The sequence below is a fragment of the Narcine bancroftii genome, chromosome 14 (genome assembly GCF_036971445.1).
Source record: "Narcine bancroftii isolate sNarBan1 chromosome 14, sNarBan1.hap1, whole genome shotgun sequence".
NCBI lineage: Eukaryota > Metazoa > Chordata > Chondrichthyes > Torpediniformes > Narcinidae > Narcine > Narcine bancroftii.
The window spans coordinates 10,975,699-10,999,644 of NC_091482.1; the positions used below are offsets into that span (position 1 = coordinate 10,975,699).

General features: G+C 42.5%; 1 protein-coding gene across 5 annotated transcripts in view; it reads left to right on the plus strand.

Moving 5' to 3' along the window:
• heatr6 (HEAT repeat containing 6) overlaps positions 1–23,946 on the plus strand; it is a 152,880-nt gene that overhangs the window by 81,278 nt on the left and 47,656 nt on the right. Inside the window, exons 20-21 of one of the 5 annotated variants that reach the window (XM_069911406.1) lie at positions 15,932–16,073; positions 18,431–18,596. In XM_069911406.1, coding sequence (XP_069767507.1) covers positions 15,932–16,050 — 119 coding nt within the window. In that variant the 3' untranslated portion in view covers positions 16,051–16,073; positions 18,431–18,596. Of the gene's footprint in view, positions 1–15,931; positions 16,074–17,731; positions 18,353–18,430; positions 18,597–23,946 lie in introns of those variants that run through there. The other 4 variants (XM_069911407.1, XM_069911405.1, XM_069911409.1 and 1 more) reach the window with 4 other exon arrangements.

Here is a 23,946-nt window from a genome sequence, read left to right on the forward strand (position 1 = left end):
GGATAAATATTGGGCAAAGGTCTCCGAGGCTGATTAAAATCAAACTTGGGTTTGGGCAGATGACTAATTGTGTGGTAATTCTAAGTCGCTTCTGATTTTAATCAGCCTCGGAGACCTTTGCCCAATATTTATCCATCGAGTCGCAAAATTAAGACAGATTATCTGCCATCTTTGTATTTGCTCTTTGTAAATCCTTTCTGTCTACAAATTTGCAGCTACACACTGCCAAAACACTTTGCCTGCAAAGTGCCCTATGGCGTCCTGAGAACGTCGAAAGAGAACTATCAATTAAAGTCTTCTTATCATTGGTTTAAAAATTCGGTGAGCTTCATGGATGTTGAGTAGGGATGCCAGCCTATGAATGAAATGCTCTTTTTAAAAAGAGATCATCCGCCATCTGATTTGTTGCACTGAAATATCCAAACTGCTCAGACATTATTGCATGCACTTTTGATTCTTTGTCCAAATTCTGTTCCTTGCTTGGTAATATTTGCCCTGATTAACGGGCAGAATTTGAATATAGCTCTAGATAGTCTTGGTTGCATTCTGTTTATCCTAAATATAAAATGTCTCAGACACATTTCAATTTTATTGTATATTTATGTGGACCAATTAAATAAGATTAGTTCTTCCGATTAAACACTAACCCTAAATGTATCTTGATAAAGGGCTTGAGCCTGAGCTGTTGGTTTATGTACCTTTGCTATATAAATTCATACTGTTTGATCTGCTGAGTTTCTCCAGGATTGTGTTTTTACTCTAATCACAGTGTCTAGAGATTTTTGTGTTTCTCTCTCTTCCTCATTAATTTCTCAAAGTAAAAAGAAATTTCCAACCTCTTAAATAACTTCCCTGCTCTCCAAATGCAGAAGCTAATCATAAAACCGGGCAATGGAAAATAAATTTGAGGGAAGGATGTGATTTCAAGTGAATTCTTACTGTTCTAGTCTGTGGCTATTTTTTTTTTGCATTAAGGGCAAGAATGCAAAGCGTTAATTTATGCTACTGATGATTAGAACCACAGAACATTACAGCACAGGAACAGGCCCTTTGGCTCTTCTAGTATCTGCTGAATTATTATTCTGCCTAGTTCCACTGAGCTGCCCCCAGTCCACAGTCCACAGCCCTCCATCCCCCTCCCATCCATTTATCTGTCCAAATGTTTCTTAAAAGTAAAAATTGACCCTGCATTCACCTCCAGCTGGTAGCTCGTTCCACCCTCCAAATACTCCCTGTGTGAAGAAGTTCTCCCTAAACCTTTCCTCTTTCACTCTTCAACCATGTCCTCTGGTTTGTATCTCACCTAACCTCAGTCAAAAAAGCCTACTTGCCTACTCTATCTTTGCTGATCCTAATTTTGTATATCTATCAAAATCTCTCCTCATTCATGTATGCTCCAGGCCATAAAGTCCTAACCGGTTTAACCTTTCCTTGTAACTCAGTTTCTGAAGTCCTGGCAACATCCCAATAAATCTTTGCACTCTTTCTGTCTTGATGTAGATTTAGATTTTTAAATAATCTCTCTGCTCCTATAAGAAAATGCTTTTTCCATAATGGACGTGCATTTATCAAGTGAAGCAAGTGAGGATGTAAGCAATGCTTACTGGTTTCGGGAACTATAACCAGATCCATTACTGTAACTGGGTATTGGATGCGTGACCAAATTCTGTGTGCTGTTGCAAGTCTGGGTAGTATTCAGTTGCAGGGCAAAGTGGAGGTGCAGAAGTTTGTCCTGCTGCCTCAAAGTTCCAGGAATCTAGGTTTAATCTGCTCTCTGGACTTCACATGTTCCCAATATTAATGATCATGTAGGTCTGCAGGGTGTTTTGGCTTCCTCCCATTATCCTCAAAATGTGCAGGGACAGTAGAAAAGTCCAGACTGCTCGACCAATAGGATTTTCCGGATTCTCAGGCAGTTCCGTTAAAATTCAAATTTAAAGGAGGAATAAAAAAAGAAATGAACAGGTAAATTTTGATTGTTTGTTAATGAAACATTTTTCGTGCAAAGTACCAAGAAACCCCCAAATACCCAGCGACTTCTGTTATGTCTGCTGTCCTGCTTGACGCTTCTTTTGCTTTCGTGAAATACTTTGGTATATTGCCTTGTTTACGACTGTAATTTATTTGTGATAAGATTATTCTGCACCATGTGCGCATGAATGACGTCTTGAAACCTGAAGCTATGGTTCTGTTCCACAAATTTAATAGCTGTTTCCTTGGACTTTTCTTCAGTAGCCCAAGATGCATTTTCTTCTTCAACTTTGCCACAGGTTGATCGCTCTTTTCAAAATGGCGACCACATGGTCACTTGTTGCCGCTGTACATCGGGGCACGCACGCAAAAGCCCACAAAATTTTTAAAGTTTGAGGGGTTTTGAAAAGTACAAATTCTCAGGTGGTCTGGATTTCTGCCATACAGATTTTTGGACCTAATGGAGATTGACTAGCTATTGTATATTGCTCCTTAGTGGAGGTAAATGTAATAAAAAAGGGAAGTTGATGGACACTTGAAGGAGAATAAGGTTGCAGTGGTAGAAGGAAATAGAGATGTAATACGACTGGTAGGATTACTTTGTTTGAATCCAGCATGAATCTGACCAGCTGATTTGTCTCTTGGATGGTTACAAGTAGGTAAATAAGGATGCCCTTTTGTCAATTCTCCATAACCAGGAATAATTTGGCTAGTTATAGACCCTGCTGTGAGCCTGCCTGAGAATATCTGAACTGCTCAGGCTGAGGTTTAGAAGTAAAATCTTCCTGTCCTGTAGGGCAATGCACCACAACATTTAATCACTGATCCCTGGGCTGCCACTCTGAAGATATTTGTGATGATTCTATGTGTTGGAATCCTGGATCAAATATAATCTAGTTCCTTTTTATCTCCTAAAAGGAGGGCAGAATATCTAAATGATGGATTCTCAATCTTTTCTTGATTGTGCTAGATCATACATTTCCCATTTTATTTCTTAGAAAAGGGCCGTAACAACCTCTTCGATTCTGAATTCTTCATCCACTTAAGCATGACACGTTGTAAATAGAGGCCATAGCTCATCTGCAGCGTGACAATAGGCTGGACTGCAGTTTGAAATTTGATGACGGGGTTGCTCTTTCCCCTAATGCCACTAGGTGGACCATCAGACCAACTTTATGACCGAGCTCCCTGGTTAGTCCTTCAACCATATTTCTCCAGACCAGTTGGTCTTTGCATGGTCCAAAGCACTCCACTCTTCAGTCCAGGAATCAACTGAGGGCATATTGACTGTGATGCAAGAATTTCTTTCCTTGCAAATAGAGAGCAATATTGAATGAGGTATTTCAGGTGAGGTCTTGCCAATGCCTTATAAAATCGCACCAAAATTTGTTTACTTCATCCCCCTTCCAATAAAGACCAATATTTCATGAAATTACATCCAAGTTATGCATGCCCTGGCCAATCTTCCTCAATTTTCTCCTCGACCAAAAAAACTCTGTTTTACTGATTTCAAGACAAGTATATCCTTCCTTGAACCAAAATGCTTCACTGAACACCACCTGCGGTATGACCAAAGTCCTGTACAACTATAGACACATGTCCCCTTTGTGATCCATTCCTTATTGACTATGATGAAATGGTTTTTGAAGAAGAGAATTCCAAACTTGTGTCATTCTTCAGGCGAAGAATGTGAATCCTTCAGTGTCATTGACCTTAGACACTGAAGGATTCACATTCTGAACGTTCTCTCTTGAAGAATGGAACATAATTAAGCTGTGGAACATAATTATGACCCCCTGTATGGAAATTGGTTTTGCAATCTTCCTACGCAGGTAAAATTACAGTGCGCAGTTCAAATTTCAAAGTTCAGATTTATTGTCTGAGCACATACAGCCCTGAGTTTCTTTTTCCTGCAGGCAAGGCCACTTATTGGTAGTGCAAAAAAAAACACCTGTACTCCAGAAGATGCATACATGTGTAAACAAATAAGCAAACTGTGCAATACAGAGAGAAAAAAAAGTCAATAAAGTACATTGGAGAGAAAAGAACATCAAACTGAAATCACAGTCTTGTTTCTGTGCAAATGTATGGATGAATGTGGTAATCTGGGCAGAAGACAATAGTTCATCATTATTCATCAGTCAAAAATGTGCCAGACTGCTGCTTTATTCTTCATCAGGCTGAGTTTAGTTTAGATGAGGTTCAATAAAAGGTGCCTCGTCAACACCTTCTGCAAAAGCTGTTAGCAATAGACGTATTCCACTCGTTAGTAATGCCCACCTCCCACAAAATTGACTAAAAAGACATTATCTAAAAATTGTAATGTTTAATGTTTAATCATTATATTTCCGGTTTCATGGCTGATTTTCTTCCCCTGTCTTGAAGGTATTGAATCTTGCAGAGACACCTGCAGTGTCTAATCGGGATATGGTAAGCCAGTCAGCTCTGAAATGGGCCCTTCACCTCAACTCGTTCAAGCTGACCAGGTTTTCAAGTGGGGTAATTAAAATTATGCCAGTCTATTGAGCTGTGTAGGGCATCTCACTGGATTAGTTCTTTGCCTTACCCGATGTTTCCTAATCTACTTTGAGCAGTAATTACTCCAGAGATTCCAATTTAAATACTAAAACTGCATCTATCAAGTGGCCCTTTTACACTGGCTTTAAATAAAACGGGATTTAACTGCCTCACATACCTGTGTGTATGTGACAAAACTGGGATTGGGGGGGTTATTTTCATCCCGGTATTTGCCCTCTAAGGTACGTAGTATCAGAAGCGATTCATTTCGCCTCGGCTCCTGTGTAAAAGGCTTACCCGCCTACCTGGGATGCCAACGCTGTAATGCTGCAGGTCCCGTCTCCTTTTGCACCTGGATGCTGGCTCCCCATGTAAGAGGTCACACTGGCCTGTCTTTTCTTGGTTCAGTGTGAACTACCTGAGCTGGCTTTAAACACAGGTTGTTCACGTGCCAATTAAATGGAATTGCTGTGTAAAAGGGGTAACTGTTTGCCAGGAATTTGCTTATTGGCTCAGGAGGAGAGAAAAATGGATAGCCCGAAGACGTAACAAAGTTGCTCCTTAACGCTAGCCGTGAGCTAAGGAGGGAAAATTAAAATAGTTTAGAGTTCCTAAAAGGAAACAAATGAAAGTAACTTCACCTACCTTTTGATTGTTCAATATTTGGTTATTTCAGCAAGAGAATTTTGTACAGCTGCTCAGTGACCATTTAGATCTGGCTCAAACCAAGGGAATCAATGATATTAAAGCCTGGGAATTTATTGCTGTTTGCACCATTTTCTGCCTTGATCGGAGTGTTTACTGCAGTAAACACAGACACTACACTTATCTCTAAAGCACGCCAGTGACTTGCTGCAGAATTGATTTGCTGTTCCAAAGCAATTTCTCGACTAGTTGAAAAGCCACAATGTATAAAACATCGCTTGAAGTTATTTCGCGGCAGTTAAGTTACTGGACAACATGGAACTGTGTATCTAACTGCACAGTAATTGGAATGAGTACAGCATAGGCCCTTAATGTTGTGCTGACCTATATGTTCCTACCAAAAAAAAACAAAACCCTTTCTACCCCATAACCCTCTATTTTTCTTTCACCCATGTGCCTGTCTAAGACTCTTAAATGCCCCCAATGTTTCAGCTTACACCACTGTCCCGAGCAATGCATCCTAGTCACTCACAACTCTCTTGGGGGAGGAGGGGAATACTTGCCCCTAATATTCACCTAAATTTTCCTCCCTTTATAAAGTATCGCCCAATGTGATGTGCAGAACTGTAAAGGGACATTTTATTTTATTTTTATCATACCTGGGGCACCAGCAGGATTTTTTAATGAATATTTTATTTTAAAAGTTTAAACCACAATTACATTTTCAATTAATAATGAATATATATATATATGTATGTGTGTGTGTGTGTGTGTGTGTGTGTGTAAACAATACATGACCCTAATCTCCTCCCCACCACCCTTACATCTACCCCCAAAAAGATTATCAAAAATACAAGTCAAACCACTGTGAAACCGAAAATCACCAGCAGGATGAGTTTTTGAGAGTTTAAGTCTTCAAACCAACATGGACTGCATAGTTTCAAAAAGTAATGATATTTATTATATAAACTACAAGTTATTTTTTCAACAGGAATGCAAGACCTCGTTTCGATTTGCATTCCCAAATCCATATCCAATTTCCAAGTAATAGCCATACATTTTCTAGAAACAGCTAAAGTGAATCGTAAAAATTCAGTTTGATACACAATTAATCTTAATTTTAGACTAACCATTTTAATATTCTCCATTAAAAATAACATTGGATCCAATGGGAGTTTTACCTTTAACATTTTCTCCAAAAATATTTTAATTTGTATCCAAAAAGGTTTAACCTCAGTAGATTGCCAAGTAGAATGGAAGAATGAATCTTTCTCTCTACCACATCTGAAACACAAGTCTGATGATAGCATCAGCAGGACTTCATTGCAAAACGCTGGAACTTTACCTCTCTTTGGCTGTTCAGGCTCTCCTGTCATTGGAGGTATAAAAATCATATTAATGCAGGGATCTGGATTAATACAAGGGCCAAGGAGGGAGTTTGGGACCTTCTCGGGGGCTCTCTGCTTCTGAAAGGGAGATGGTGAATGACTTCTTTAAAACTACTGTGGTCCACCTGATGTTATTGGAAAGGGAATTGCAGGATTCGGATGTAATGATGACGAAAAATCAGTGTTTCCAGGCAGGGATGGTGCGCTGCTTGGTGGGGAAACTGGAGGTGGTAGCGTTTCCATACGCTTGAAGCCTTGACGGTAGAGGTAGTGGGATTGGTAGGAACTGTTGAAGTGCAGCTAATTTTGTGGATGTTGAGATGTATCTATTCAAGGGCTGTATTTTAATGGAGGGAATGATTGTGGAGCATAATGAATGCCAATTAAGCAGGCTTCTCTGTCTTAGATAGTATTGAGCTTTAAATTTTTTAAAAAAATTAGACATAATGCATGGTTACAGGCCCTTCTGGCCCACAGGCCCTTGCTGCCCAATTACATTCAATTAACCTACAGTCCCATGCGTTTTTGAATGGTGGGAGGAAACCAGAACATCCATAGGAAAAACCCACACAGACACGGGGAGAATGTACAAACTTCTTACGGATTCAAACCCGGGCTGCCAGCGCTGCCACAGCATTGTGCTAACCGCTACGCTAACCTTGAATGTTGTAGATCTGCCTTCATCCAGGAAACTCAGAAACGGGAATATTGGACCTCTCGGGGTTATGCAGATGGGAAGCAGACCTTTTAGCCCACTGAATCTATACTAACATAAAGCTCCCATTTTACATTCCCCAGGCCCAACGGTTGACTTTGATCAGAGTTGTCAGTTTACATAAGAAAGTAGCCTCAAATTTCTCCCCCCCTTGTACCTTCGGCCAACAAATTCTCCTTACTAACTGGCAACCCTTACTAAAAAGTGCTTTGCCTGTAGGTGAGGTCAGAAACAGGCTTTATTGCAATGATGCTGCCAGTTCGCCGATTGGTACATGAAAAATGATGACATGAGGTGAGATAGTATCTGTGGATCAATGCTTTGAGAAAGGATGGAGTGGGAGAGAGGAAAACTGAGAAACCTCCAGAGAAAGAAAGAATGAAGTCTTATAAAAGAGAAAATCATGAATGACTTGGATATGGTCACAATGGAGTCTAAAAGCAGAGGGCACTCATTAAAGCTGGATGATTTAGGAATCGAGGGCAACTCCACACAGAAGGTAGTGGTTACATGGAGCGAGGTGCTAGAGATGGATACAATTACAATGTTTAAAAGGCATTTAGACAGATACATGGGGGGGAATATGGGTCAAACACAGGCAAATGGGATGAACTCAGGTCCACAGCTTGGTCGGCGTGGGTAAAGCCAGACAGAAGGGCTCTGTTTATGTGCTGACTTGAAAATGAAGCAAGCTGGTATGAAGGCTAATCATAGGAATATCTTTAATTGACCTTAGAAACCTGTCTTATCTAATCAGTGTTGCAAAGCAGAACAAAGACTATAAATTAAGCTTATTTTTCTGCTTTTTTTAAAACCAGCTTTGAAATAGTCCTCAGAGAGATTTTATTTGTTGTTGCACAATGTCTCCCAGTGGGGTTAATGAAAAACTGAAGTGATATGGATGTGCATTGTAGCCACAGAAGTGTGCAGTGCTCCTCCAAAGTGACCAATGTTCAATATTAAATGAAAACTGCCAGCTCTGACATCAAGCTAAAGCTAGTTACATTTTATTCCCATCTTAGGTGATCCCAATGCACTCCATCTACAGCAATTTACACGGAGGTGTAGCAAGAATTACCATGACAAGGGACACAGTAGTCATTTAGCCTACAGTATTGTGATAATGGAACTGGTATAACAAATGGAGATGCTTTCCCACTGGCCAGTTTAGTGGTGGTTATAGTCAGTTAATAAAAGCCCAGTATGGTCCACGTCTATGGCATATCAAGTATTAACCCGCAGACATCAGTGGAATGAATGATATTCACGTGCCAATTTGGTGCCAGAATTCAGACCACGGACAATTCTCTCTATCATCAAATAATCGGTAGATTTTCAACCTTTACAAGCAGGCAGGTGAACCCCAATTTCATGTCTCATCCAATACTTTCAGCCGTAATGGTGGGTAGTGATTCAATTTTAAGTTGGGCTTGAATTTGCATCTGCTAGATTCAGGTTTATTGTCAGAGTACGTACATGACGTCACATATAACCCTGAGATACTTTTTCCTGAGGGCCAGACAGAATCACTAGTAGTGCCGAAAAACTGGGAAATTTCTACTGATGTGTGGTGGAAAGTGTGCTGACCAGCTACATCACGATCTGGTATGGGGACACCTATACCCCTGAACATAAAGCCCTCCAAAGGATAGTGGACACAGCCCAGGACATCATATACAAAGCCCTCCCCACCATCAAGAATATTACAGGGAACACTGCCATCTGAGAGCACCAGTAATCATCAAGGATCAACACCACCCAGCACACGCTTTGTTCTCGACTGCCATCAGGAAAGAGGTCTAGGTGCCACAAGACTCGCACCACCAGGTTCAGGAAGAGACTCCTCAACAAAAATCAAACTCAATCAGGGACTCATTTAAGGACTTGTGCACTTTCTTGATTTTTTTTCCTCCCCCCCCCTCTATGTTGCAGTCAGTCAGGTTGTTATATATTTCTTTATTATTTTACATGTGTATGTTGTGTACAGTTTTTTTTGTACCTCTTAAAAAGTGATAACTCTGCCTCGCCCACAGGAAAAAGAATAGAGTTGTATATGATGTCATGTATGTTCTCTGACAATAAATCTGAAATCTGGCAAGTCCTTCCCTAATTTCCTTTGAATTGAGTAGTTTTTTGGACCATTTCAGAGGGTATTTAAGAGCCAGCTGGTCTGATGTTACATATGGGCCAGATCACACCAGATTGGTACGTTGCTTTCACTGCAGTGCGGCAGTGAACCAGCTGGTGCCTTACAATAGTTCAGTAATGACAAGAACACGAGGAGTAGGAGCTGTGGACTCTGCCCTTGACCATCGATTCAGGAGTTCCTTAAGGCAGTGCCTTTGATCCATTCATCTTTAGCAACGATGTTGCTCCCATTACATCAGGAGGTCAGGTAGGAGGGCAGGGGGGTGGGGGGGGAGTGGTTCCACGATTCACAATTCCTCAACAAATGTCTGCATGCATCGAGATCTCTGCAACATTCAGGCATGGCAAAAAAAAACATTTGCACTCGAAATGTGCCAGAGGAGCTGAGAGAGATTTGGTCAGAGATAGAAAGACCAAATTGTACAAAGTGTGTAAAGGTAATAGAAACCATTCATATTAAACATGCACCAAGTATTCCATCTATTTTTATTGTATCTATATTGATATCAAGTCTTCTATTGTTACTACAAGCAAGTATTGACTATTGAAGTCGCAAAGACAGTGGTTGATTACAATGACAAACTGTTTAATGTTTACACAAGTTGCAACCACTTAAACATTATTGGCTCCAGAAATTAACAACAGTATTTATCCAGACTCTTGAATGATTCTAATAGTTGCATTGGGAGATACTGTATCTTGTCTTCATGCGTTTGATATTCGTCTGGGCTCTGAATGTCACACGACCATGAGGATTCATGGATTCTAGTTCAAATCTACAGGTTACATAACAGGCCACGATGAGACAGAGATAAATGAGTGAATTAACAGCTGTAAGTAGAGATGGAATGTGAGCAAACATTAACTGGACTCAGATATTGGTAAATGAAGGCCATCTGCCATCATTGTAAATATGAAACTATCCAAAACTTAAGGATAAGTTGTTGGGAGATCCCAGATAGGTCTTTGTCCACTGGCCTCTTTTCAAGTGGTCATGGTTCCAACTGAAGGGCTGTTGATCAACTTTTATGTACTATCTTTTTATTCATGATGTATAAACCACATCAATATTTGATTCTCAGGGAGATTTTCCTGCTGTGCGTTTGACTAAAAACTGTTGTGTCAACTGCACTCCACTCATAACTGTCTTTATCAAGAGCAAGTTTGTCCATCTTCCCTTGATGTTTGCATCTCTGTCTTCCACCATCCTTCTTGGGGGGGCGGGGATCACTACTGATCAGAAACTTAACTGGATCAGACAGATAAATAGTGTCCTTTCTAGACCAGATCAAAAGCTGGATATTTTGTGGCAACTGACTTCCCTCCACCTTCCACTTTTTGGGCATGTTTTCCACCATCTATAGGGCATAAGCCAGGAGTTTTATGGTATACTTCTACCCTTAAAAAAAAGGGGCAAGGGCTTATTTGAACAAACAATTACATGTTCTCTTCATGGACTCTGGGCAACCTTCATCAGCTATTCAAGAAAGCAGCTCATTATCAAAATTTAATTTTTTTCCAGTATCACCTACCTCAAAAAAAATGAATAAATTAAATGAAAACTTAACCCATAGAGTTGAACTTTTTAATATCTTGAAGATCCTAGGAATTAGCAGCTCTTATAAGACGCCATTGAGTCTGATAGTCAATGTACACTAAGGGAGTTCTCAACTATCCATCTGAGTGATCTTCTGTTATAGCCCTTCAGTGCCAATACAAAAATAATTTAAACTAGGACATGACTTCTTGAAAGCAGTTGGGGCTTATTATTTTTTTATTTAAGTGTTAAGAAAACTGACAAAATGAGATGAAGTCTGGTCTTGTTGGCTGCTGTGCTATCCAGAAAAGTGAGTACATGATCTAACATTATCCTTTTTTTTCCCATCACAAAATGGGAGGAACAGAAATTGGAATCTCTGTGTTTAGGACCGTGGGGTCCAGTTTTGTCGTCTTCACTGCCTTTGGAGGGTCAGCTCCTTTTACTGACTACCCAATTCTGGCCTTTCCTTGAAAGGAACTCTAAATAAAAGCAAACTCATTCTTCAGGTTTGAGCCGAATAGAAGTTGGCACTAATCTAAAGTTGTTCGACTCTAGTGGCTGAACCAAAGGACCATTTCTATTTTAGTTGTCTAGTGTGGATACAAGTCCTGTTCAACAAGCAGTCCTTGAGTAATCTGTGTGGTGATCAATTCCTCATGTGTGAGATGAATTGTGTACAAATAAATTGGAAAGACGCCAAAAAGGTTTTCAGATTTATTGTCAGAGTACATGCATGTCATCACATAACATCCTGAGATTCTTCTTCCTGTGGGTGAAGCAGAATTACCCGTTATTGCCAGTGCGAAAAAAAAAACCAACTACTCAACCTACACATATAAAGAAATGTGAACAAACTGTACAATATAGAGAGGAACAAGACAATGAAGTGCAAAAGTAAGAGTCCTTCTCAATGAGTCCCTGAATGAGTTTGTTGAGAAGTTGATGGTGGAGGGGGAGCAGTTGTTCCTGAACATGGTGGGGAGGGTTTTTCCTGTGATGTCCTGGACTGCGTCCACTACCTTTGGCAGGGCTTTACACTCCGGGGCATTGGTGTCTTCATACCAGCCAGTCAGCAGACTTTCCACCACACATCTGTAGAAATTTGCCAGGGTTTCTGATGTCATACCAAACCTCCGCAAACTCCTGAGGAAATAAGAGGTGCTGACGACGCCATTATTCTCATGGTTACAGACCTGTGAGGGAAGGATTGAATGCAGGCTGGCAGATTTGCTCTGATGTTATATGAAACTTCTATATGAAGAAAAGTTGCAGTAAAGTATCTGCTGACCAGGACTAAAACCAGTTCCAGGCATTGGGAAGGCGCACAAGAAGTTGAAGCAGAGTAATACAGGAGCACAATTCTTGCAGCTTGTGACCTAACAATGCCTCTCTCCGATGTCGTGCACAGGCTACATTTCATCGACTGAAAGCCTTTCTTCCAACAGAATCAAAAGATGGCACTATGCTGAAGCAGGGTGGAGAGTTGAGAACAAAAAAAAATCAAACTATGTAATCCCAAATGAGTGTAGCGTAGCAGACATGAAGCGAACCAGACGCTTCCAAGTTACAAATGATTAATATGGTGCTTGGATGAGGTAATGAGTAGATGTTGCTGTTATTTGTTAACCAGGTGGTTACACCTTTAAACATTTTTTTAATGATCCTACACTGGCAAGATCTTGAAAACTTTGTGACAAGTTTAGAGGAAAGTGTCTGTCTTCTGCTTCACTCCCAAAGGAAATGTTGCAGACAAGGCAGGTCGGATTTTAAGAAGGTAAGCTCGATGACTTTAGATGTGTGGATGCCCAAGGTCGGGGCCTTTTCCAGTATGTTACTGACTAGTCCTAACTTCTGTGGTGTTGTTGGAAACAGGGTAGTGTTGACTAATATAGTCATCATTGCTAGCCTGATGGCCTGGCACTCTGGCACACTTTGCTCTCTTGAAATACGTTTTGTGAGTTGAGTTAAGACTGTGACAATGGATGCTGGAATGATATCAATGGGTCAAAAGGCCTGGTTTCATGTTTTCCTAACTTCCTTGCATCATGAAAATATAATCCCATCTCAGCTATTCTAATTTTCTGTTATTGGACGTCAGAGCTGGTGGGAAGAAAAGATGATGAATGAAATCAGTTTTTTTGAAGCTCTAGGACAGGTGATGAATGAGCAAGTTTGTGCCTGAAGGTCGGTGAAGAGGCAGTACTCATATAAAGGAAAATGAGAACAGAAAGGGGGAAAAAATTAGATAAAATTTGGCCTCAGGTGCTCTATTGACAAGGCATTTGATTTTCGTACTCACTGCTGCTTTGTCGAATGGTTTGAAATTCTTTCTGTTTAATATGGTATCTTTTTAAAGAGAGAGGGAAGTGATAAAGAGGCTTGATTCAGTTCACCTACTTCCATGTCCTCGGGCGTGGACGAACAATCCTTGGCTTAATTGTAGTTCAAAACTCGCACAGTAGGGAAAATGTAAATTGGATTTAAGAGCAGAGCATCAAGTTGAATGAGGTGGGGTCTTGTTCATTTGACTGAATGCCACTGGCCACCGTGACAGAGGTGCACTAAAGAAAAGGTACAAGGACTGCCTAAAGAAATCTCTTGGTGCCTGCCACATTGACCACTGCCAGTGGGCTGATATCGCCTCAAACCGTGCATCTTGGCGCCTCACAGTTTGGCGGGCAGCAACCTCCTTTGAAGAAGACCGCAGAGCCTACCTCATTGACAAAAGGAAAAGGAGGAAAAACCCAACACCCAACCCCAACCCACCAATTTTCCCCTGCAACCGCTGCAATCGTGTCTGCCTGTCCCGCATCGGACTTGTCAGCCACAAACGATCCTGCAGCTGACGTGGACTTTTTACCCCCTCCATAAATCTTCGTCCGCGAAGCCAAGCCAAAGAAAGACTACCGGCTGATCATTCAGGAAGTACATTTAAATGCAGCTTGGTTCGAAGGGTTTTTATTGGAGTGCTTTAGGGGTGACACCGTCACATAGTGCAGAACAGGCCCAACTCACCCGTGCCATCCAAGTTGGCATTCTGGGCCAGTCTTACATGATGGGAATGTTTTTTAGAAACCTTGAACAAAGACAGACAGGCAGGAGAGTAATCCAATCAATATGATGTACATGCACTTCCAGAAGGCTTTTAGATGATTCCAGAAGGTTTTCCCTTGAGCCCAGTTAAGATGTTTGTGGGAACCCGCTGTGTGTAGAACAATTGCTGCATTCCCTGCGTTCATCAAAAGGCAGTCCCAATGCGCTGAGGACCTCCTGATTCCTCTCCAATTCAGCGAGGCATCTCAGGTAGCCAATGTGGAACCCACCAAGTCTCCCACAGGTAGGATAGGAGGTGCCCGATGGACAGACAGCTGGCCAGTGTGAGAGCTGGCTTTCTTCTTCGTGAAGTGATTCAAGGATCTCCATTCCATTCCAAATGCTTCAACTGCATTTTGAGCAGTGATTGGCCTGCAAAATCCCTCCAAAAACCTATGGGGTTGGAAGGTTAATTGGCTGTAACTGGGAAGCACAGAGTGGGACTTCAGTGATCCTGTGGATTGACCTCTGATCCATTTCTCTGCAGCAACCATACCACACTGTGATGCAGCCGGCCAGGACTTTCTTGATAGATCTTCTGTTGAAGCTTGACATGCTGGTGGCCGGTAGCCTTGTCCACTTCAGTTTTCTCCGAAACTGAGGCATTTGATATTTGATAGAAATGAGATAAAAACTTCCTTGATGTTGAGAGCTGATTAGCTCTTTTAGCAGCATGTCCTTCTTTTACACACCTTGCATCCCAATGCAGCCCCATCAAATAGCTTAATGAGTGTCTTCATTGAATAGACTAGGGATTCTTGTGGAGCATCGAACTCTTGCTGTTGTAAAAAGCCGGTTTTCAATTACTCCTTTGTATGAAAGAATCAGGAAGCAGCTTGACAGAGGGTGAAGAAATAAAGACTGGTAGCGGATGGACTATTAGCTGTGGGATGGAGCACATAGGGAGAGCACCTCTCCCATCTTTTTCTCTCACTGAAGTCCAGAGATATGAGGAGTGGTTGCTAATTCACTAAAGCCCTGTTTTACATGACCACCGTCAGTGAAATTGTCATTGTGCCCAGTCCCCTTCTTGGAGAAAGACTGCTTCCCTCTAACAATGCTTCCAGGCCCCACCTTGTGCTCAAATAACACAACTTGTGAATGGATGGGGCCCATTTTCAAAAGTTTTTAAAGAAAAAAACTTGAGAGCAGAAATAGGTCCATTTTCCCACTCAGCCCCACTGCCTGGCCTTCTCCCCATAGCCTTTGATGCCCTGGCTAATCATAAAGCTATCAATCTCTATCTTACCTGGACTCCCAGCTGCCTGTAGGAACAATTTCCACAGATTTACCATTCCCTGGCTGAAGAAATTCCTCCACGTGTCTGCTCCAAGCAGACAGCCTTCAATCCTGAAGTTATGCCCTCTGGTCCTAGATTGTCAATGAGACTATCCCCTCATTCTCCCAAATTCCAATGAACACAGGCCAAGAGCTGTCAAATGCTCCTCACGTAATGATCTTTTCATTCCCAGAACCATCCTAGTCAACTTCAGCACATCTTTTTGTAAATGAGCAGTCCAAGTGAGGTGGACCAGTTTCCACTCTCCCTCCAAAACCTACCGGGGTTGTCAGGTTAATTGGGGAGCACAGGCATGTGGGCTGGAAGGACCTGTTAGCAAACTGTATCTCTTAAAAAAATGTATGTATGTACATATATGTGTGTGTATATATATATCTTTATATACATTCATACCTACATATATATAATGTTAATAAAATTGGCATTTTATGGTCTATCACTATTTGCCCTGGAACTGAGGGCAGTTAAGTCACTCTTGCGGATGTGCATCAGGAAGTGTAATCTCTCGACCAACTGGGGGTTTTCTAACCGGAAGAGCGCTGGTGAACCAAGTGGGTTTTTGCAACAGTTACTGTTACTGAAGCTAAGTTCATCAATTTGCTCTCCTGATACAGGTCTCCAGATACTTACTTGCCTGGTAACTGAGCCACTGCTGGCTTTGCTGTGTCACCTGAGAGCTTGGAAAGTCCATAGAGACCCCCGACCTTGTAAAAGTGGAATGACGGGAGAATGACGATCACCAAGGTTTTATCTCAGGTGAGCCGGTTTGGTATTTTGTAATGTACCCTGATCAATCTTTAAAAGCTAAACTAGCAATAAATAATGGGAGGTTATTTTAGAAAAAGAAAGGAGCAATCTTCATTCTCAGAACACCCCTCAGAGCCATCTCAGAATATCTCACATTGTAAAAGTATGTTGATTGTATGTAGGCACAGTTGCTTTGATTTTGTATGAGGAAATGTAGGTTTTCCCCAGGGTTTCCTCCCACGCTTCAAACGTACTGGGGGTGTAGGTTAATTGGGTGCAAATTGGGCAGCGTGGACTCGTGGGCCGAAAGGGCCTGTTACTGTGCTGTATGAATGTCTAAAATGTGAAGCAGAATGATTGCTGAGACCGTACGAAAGTAATGGGTGGAAACATCGTTTTCAATACTCAAGGGGAAGTATTGCTAACCGCAGGAGTCCAACATGATTTATTAATGTTGGTAGATAACACCCTGTATTCACCATTGATAGTTGAGCTGTAAACATTCCTATTGTATATTTGTTACAGGCAGAAATGCTCTTTTAGTGATTTGGGGCACTGCTAGTACATATCAGGTCATTGTTGTTTGTTCATCCCTCTTAATGTCGATACAATTATGGAAGTTTCATCTGCCTGTGGAGATTATTGCAACACTAAGAAATTTATCTTGATTCTCGAGACTCTGACAATAACATGTTTTATTTTGATTGAATTGTTTGTAGTCCCGTGTACAGAGATATAGAGTAAGATTTATGTTAAGTACCATTCAGTGCTCTGACCCGGTTTTGGATCCACCAAAAAAAATAGGTTTAATTTTTTTTAACTTTAAACATACACCACGGTACCGGGCCATTTCAGCCCACGAGTCCGTGCCGCCAAATTTACACCCAATTAACCTCCATCCCCGGTACGTTCTTTGAACGGTGGGAGGAAACTGGAGCCCACAGGGGAAACCCATGCAGACATGGGAAGAACATGCAAACTCCTTATGGACAGCGTGAGATTTGAACCTCGGACCCGATCGCTGATGCTGTAAAGGCATTGGGCTAACTGCTACACCAACAGTGCAGCCCCTGACAAAGGCACATTTCCCTGGGCAGGTTCAGCGACGGTAGTGGGGAGGTGTCAGAGTCGGTGACAGAGGATAGAAATATTTTGTTGCTTAAACTGGGCTGCTTAAGGGCATTTCTCAGATATCCAGAAAATGCAGTTAACCAACGCACATCTGGTCCTGAGCGTCTCGGATAATCAGAAATGTACTCCAATAAGTGGTAATTCTCCTTGCCCACAGGGAAAAAGAATCCCGGGGTTGTATGTGGTCTCATATATGTGCTTTGACAATAAATCTGAACTTCGATCGTGCCAAAGTTATTGCAGGCTAATTAGAGCAGGAACTCTCTATGCCCATTGGAGAAGTGGAAAGGATATTCACGTGCAGGAACACAGTCAGATAATATAACGGAGATTGACTTCTGTGTCCATGGACAGGAGTTTCAAGGACAGGCTTTAGATAGTGTGGCTTCCCTGTCTGGTGAAGACGTTTTCTTTGTAGAGCTGTATTTATAGGTTGTATTTATTTATTTCATTCATTCATTCATAGGAAGTGAACCTCACAGGTAGTGTAAAAATGTATTCTCTGTTCCTAATCACTCTCCACTACGGGATTTCAGATTCACATACAAAGCCAATCCTGGTAAGGACATAACCAAGGCAACTGTATCTCTATGTAATTTCATGGTCACTTTGTGCGGAGTTTGAGGAGATACGGTATGTCACCGAAGACTCTCGTAAACTTCTACAGATGTACCGTGGAGAGCATTCTGGCTGGTTGTACCACTGTCTGGTATGGAGGTGCCCATGTTCAGGACAAGAAAAAGCTCCAGAGGGTTGTTAAATCAGCCTGCGACATCACAAGCACCAGACTTCTCTCCATCAAGGACATCTTCAAGAGGTGGTGTCTTTTATGGTGTGAAAAATAAAATATTTAAAAAAAAAAGAGGTGGTGTCTTAAGAGAGCAGCGTCTATCCTCAAAGACACCACCCCCCCCCCCCCCCCCCACACACACCACCCAGGCCATGCCCTTTTCACTCTGCCACCATTGAGGGAAAGGTACAGGAGCCTAAAGACGAGCACAAGGTCAGCTTCTTCCCCTCTGCCATCAGATTCCTGATCCAAAGACACTGCCTTACTTTGACTTATCATGCACTTTTTATTTATTGTTGTAAGGTGGTTGATCAGAATATTCGCTCTGTATAACGCTGCTGAAAAACAGTGAATTTTGTGACTTGTTCATGACAATAAATTATGATTTTTAAATTCTGAACAATGAATGAAACCAACTTTTTTATTTCCCCATCTGTCATAGTAGGATTTGAAACCTTCTTTTCACATCAATAGATGACGTCTCAAGTCAAGTCGAGTTTATTGCCATCTGGACACGTACAACCCGACGAAGCAGCGTTCTCTGGTCCTTGGTGCAAAACGTGCAGACACACAACCAGATATAACACACATACAGACAAACAATATCTATGCAGGACAAGTATTCATATATACAAATAAATATTGTTTCATGAAATTGAGAGTGTCGAATGGACAGTGTGAGCGGTTCCTTTGGTCGATTCTCACTGCCTGTAGGAAGAAGCTGTTCCTCAGCCCGGTGGTGCTGGCTCTGATCCTCCTGTATCTCTTCCCCAAAGGGAGCAGCTAAAAGATACTGTGTATGGGGGTGGAAAGGGTCCTCAATGATTTTGTGCGTCCTCTTCAGACAACAGGGTGGGGTGGCGGGAGGGAGACTCCAGTGATTCTCTTTGCCACTCTTCTGATCCTGTGAATTGACCTCTGATCCTAATACTTTTTCTTTGGCTTGGCTTCGCGGACGAAGATTTATGGAGGAGTAATGTCCACGTCAGCTGCAGGCTCGTTGGTGACTGACAAGTCCGATGTGGGACAGGCAGGCACGGTTGCAGCGGTTGCAAGGGAAAATTGGTGGGTTGGGGTTGGGTGTTGGATTTTTCCTCCTTTGACTTTTGTCAGTGAGATGGGCTTTGCAGTCTTCTTCAAAGGAGGTTGCTGCCCGCCAAACTGTGAGGCGCCAAGATGCACGGTTGGAGGCGAGATCAGCCCACTGGCGGTGGTCAATGTGGCAGGCACCAAGAGATTTCTTTAAGCAGTCCTTGTACCTCTTCTTTGGTGCACCTCTGTCTCGGTGGCCAGTGGAGAGCTCGCCATAGAACACGATCTTGGGAAGGCGATAGTCCTCCATTCTGGAGACGTGACCCACCCAGCGCAGTTGGATCTTCAGCAGCATGGATTCGATGCTTGGGGACTCTGCCAGCTCGAGTACTTCGATGTTGGTGATGAAGTCATTCCAATGAATGTTGAGGATGGAGCGGAGACAGCGCTGATGGAAGCGTTCTAGGAGCCGTAGGTGATGCCAGTAGAGGACCCATGATTCGGAGCCGAACAGGAGCGTGGGTATGACAACGGCTCTGCGCTGATCTTTGTGTGTTTCTTCAGGTGGTTGTTTTTCCGGACTCTTTTATGTAGTCTTCCAAAGGCGCTATTTGCCTTGGCGAGTCTGTTGTCTATCTCTTTGTCGATCCTTGAATCAGATGAAATGGTGCAGCCGAGATGGGTAAACTGGTTTACCATTTTGAGTTTTGTGTGCCCGATGGAGATGTGGGGGGGGGCTGGTCGTCATGGTGGGGTGCTGGCTGATGGAGGACCTCAGTTTTCTTCAGGCTGACTTCCAGGCCAAACATTTTGGCAGTTTCCGCAAAACAGGACGTCATGCGCTGGAGAGCTGGCTCTGAATGGGCAACTAAAGCGGCATCGTAGTTTAGTTGCCCATTCCTAATACTACTCCAGTAAATAAACACTAGGCCAGTACAGAAAGTGTTAACTTAGTGTATTAGGTTATCCTTATCTGTGAGAATAAGACTATGGTATAATGGTCACAAGCCAGTAAATTTATATCAGAATGATCACACAATAAAATGATTAAAATTGGGAATAATCTCCCAGAATGGGGTGGGGAGACAGAAACTGTGGAATTATTTTGGAAATAGTAACAGAGAGAGTGTTGGATAAGATGGAATGCATCTTGTAGGATAATGAGAGGCCAAATGACCATCTTCACCTGTAACTATATTGTGCAAGGAGAAGTTTAGCTGGACCCACACCTCTTCATCTCTATTGGTCTACACCATGATAACAGTGTTAGCTGTGCAAGTGTGGGTCCATGAGAAGCGGAGGCTGACAGATTGTTACCAAGACCCTCTGTGTAAAAAGGCTTTGTGGTCTGGGCAACCAGGAAAGAATTCTTGCCAAATTGAATGTTTTTATACAGTTGGCAGGTTTGTGCTGTGTCCGCCACGGGTTCCATTGCTCCAAGGATGTTTGGAAGTTGCTAATACTCACTCTTGTGATTGTACACAATTGTGGGTTGGGAAAACTGTCCATTGTAAGATCTCACAAGATGTCCGATGCACAGTTCATTGAAAGGCTGTGACATAGATCAAACACAACTAGATTTGATCCCAGGTCTCTGACCAGTATTCCTGTTGAAAAATTTACAAAATACATTATCCAATATTGGTAAGGGTGTCACATGATGGAAAATTGCCACCACACCCATTGATTAATTTTTATAGAACAATTCTGGACCTTGTGTACCAGCATTCCAATCACCACCAACTCACGGTTGCGTTCAAAGAGAAGCCAATCTTGTTATTGGAAGTCTGATTTATTGCTGATAAACTGATATAGGTGATAGAGACCTCCTTGATTCCAGTCCATCTTTTACAGCCTAATTACTTTTTTTTGTTATTCGAGAATGTTTTCACTTCTTACTTCCCTCACCCTCCCCATCATTGACGTTGCTCTGAGGGAGGGGTATTGGTGGGGCTAGGACAGAGGTTTTTTTCCCGCGAATGTATATATCTTAAGGCGAAAGAGAAAATCAATGCATCAAAGCCGACCCCTCCTCTGATCAATTCTCACCTTTCCTCTCCTGCCCTGTCCATGTCCAATTACTCACACCTTTTGTCTGTGCTCCTCCCCCTATCCTTCCTTTCCTTCCCCCCCCCCCCCCCCCAGCCTTTTAATTTGGGTGCCTGCCTGCTTTTTACTCATACCTTGAAGAAGGGGTCAGGTCCTGAAATGTTGGGTACATACCTTTACCTTTTATGGACACTCTGAGATCCTCCAGCATCTCTGTTTTTCACTGCAGTCACAGTGTCTGCAGGCTTTCGTGTTTCACTGGCTAATAAGGCTGTTCGTCAGTAACAAAGACCTTGTAAGATCATGCCTTCTTGTTTAATGTTCCAGGTCATGCTTATAACATAGTAGGCCAAAACCTGCTGTTGGCAGCTTGACTAATTTGGACTTCGAAACTGATGTGAATCCAGGCCAAAAATAAGCAGGCGTTGTGATGCACCGTGTACTGTACAGGGAAGTTGGTTCACGTCTGTAAATCACTCCCTATGTTCATTATCTAAATTGAATCATTTGGCCTGTTCTTCAGTATTTTGTAGTTCAATGTTTATTGACTCAGTCTGATATCAAAGTAATGCCTCGTCTGAGCCATAAGGCAGCATTTAGCCTGTAACACCCACAGCTAAGGCTTTTCCTCAGAGATTTACTTCACCTCTTCTGCAATGTGTCTTTGTCTCAGTGTGACTTTTTACCCCCTCCATAAATCTTCGTCCGCGAAGCCAAGCCAAAGAAAAGACCAGCACAGTGGCACTGTAGATCGAGTTACTGCTTCACAACACTATGACCCGGCTTCAATCTTGAGTCTCAGCGCTGACTGTGTGGAGATTACACCGAGATACAGCACAGTAACAGAACCTTCTGGCCCATGAACCCACGCTCCCCGAGCACACCAATTAAACTACTAACCATGTGTGTCTTTGGAACGTGAGAGGAAACCTGAACTCCTAGGTATCACGACATCACGGGCACCAGTCTCCACTCCATCGGGGACATCTACAAGAGGCGGTGTCTTAAGAAAGCAGCCTCTCTCCTCAGGACCTTCATCACCTGGGTCATGTCTTCTTCACTCTGCTACCATCGGTGGTGAGGGAGGGCGAAGGTACAGGAGCCTGAAGACAAGCACTCAGTGGCACAAGGACAGCTTCTTCCCCTCTGCCATCAGAGACACAGACAGTATGATTTTTTCTTGCACTATTTTTATTTATTTTGTAAGGTGGATCATATAAATGTTTGCGCTGTGATGCCGCTGTAAAACAATGACAATAAATTCTGATTCTGATTCTTCGAGGAAGCCAGAAGGAGTAGGGAAACGCTACAAATTCCTTACAGACAGCAGAGTTTCCTGCTTTCTGTTATCAGACTCCGAAATGGACCTCCTTTCAGTAAAACATATTGCCTTGCCCTGTTTAGATGTATTTTTCTCTTTACACCCTGCACTTCTGCTTCATTACCAACACTGTTTTACTCTTGCCTGTTGACCTATATAGAGGTAGATTTGCCTGAATGGCAAGAAAACAACATTTTTCACATGGGACACACAATTCAATTCTCAATGACCCTGAATGCTCTAGTGCCCTCCCACATACCAAGTACATGGGGCAGCTCGGTTAATTGGCTACTGTGGTGGTACACCACTGGCCTACTGCAGGGGGCAACACCTGTACCCTCAGGAGTGTAAGGGGTCAGAACAACACCTGGCCGGCTGCCAATCAGTCAGCCTAAAGGGATCAAACCCCACCCGGTCGGGTGTCAATCACCCTCCGGGATATAAGCCTGCGCTGGCCTCCTGAAGCTCGCTCAGAGTTACTGCAGCTACAGCCATCCTGGCTCTGTGGAAGTCTTTGTGGATTAAGGCCTGTTGTACAGTCTTTATCTTGTGTGTGTCTGATTCTGACTAACAGCACACCACAGATACTGCACGTTACCCCTGGGGTAGGTGGGAGGCAGGAGAGTCGAGGAGGTTTGAAGGACATGTAAGAAAGAAATGTGGAGAAGTACGATGACAATTGTTTTTATTCCCATCTCCAATTTGAATCATTATTTGATGGGTATCATCCCAACTTTCCCATTGACTCTGTTCTACATTGAAATTTTGCATTCTGCTCCAAACTGTGCCCTATTAGTGCAGATAATAATATCTTGTTCTACAATGGGACTGAGTAAAGCCTCTCCCTTTATTATTACGCTGGTAACCAAGAAATTTAAAAAAAATTTAGACATTCAACACAGTAGCTGGCCATTTCGGCCCAGTGAGTCCGTGCCACCCAATTTTCCTACACCCCTACCCAAGGTAAAATGGGCAGGGGAAGGCGGAGAATCTAAGGAGGCAGTGACGGAAAGAAAAGGAGCCATGGATTATTTGTAAGTTCCAGGCTCTTGAGCTTAACGTGCGTGGAGATTTGGGCAGAAGGGGTGGAGATTGATGTGGGCAAGCCAGATTGACCACATCCTCTGGCAGTTAGCCAGGCGAGCTTTGGTTTGAAACTATCAGAGTTGAGATGAACGGCAGGCCTGGAAAGGAAAAGACATAGGTGTACTGAGGAAGGGACCTTTGAAGTCTAGAAGTAATGGGTAAAGGAAGAAGAACAGGTTCCAAGCAAGACACAAAATTTGAATCAACTTGCGTCTGCTCTCACCTTGACTCGTGCAATAAATGCTGGCACAACATCAAATTTGGTTATGAACTTGAGAGAAATCTTATCCTTGCTTCAGAAGTGATACAAGAAGCTTTTAAAAATGGAACATTACAGAATAAAACAATATTTTATCATTTTCGCAGTGGGACTACTGTAATCTTAGGGCTGTAATAGTTAGGTGTTATTGGATGTACGACTTGGATATCTCTTTTGATTGCTCCAGTCTTGTGATAATGCAGTGGATGATGGT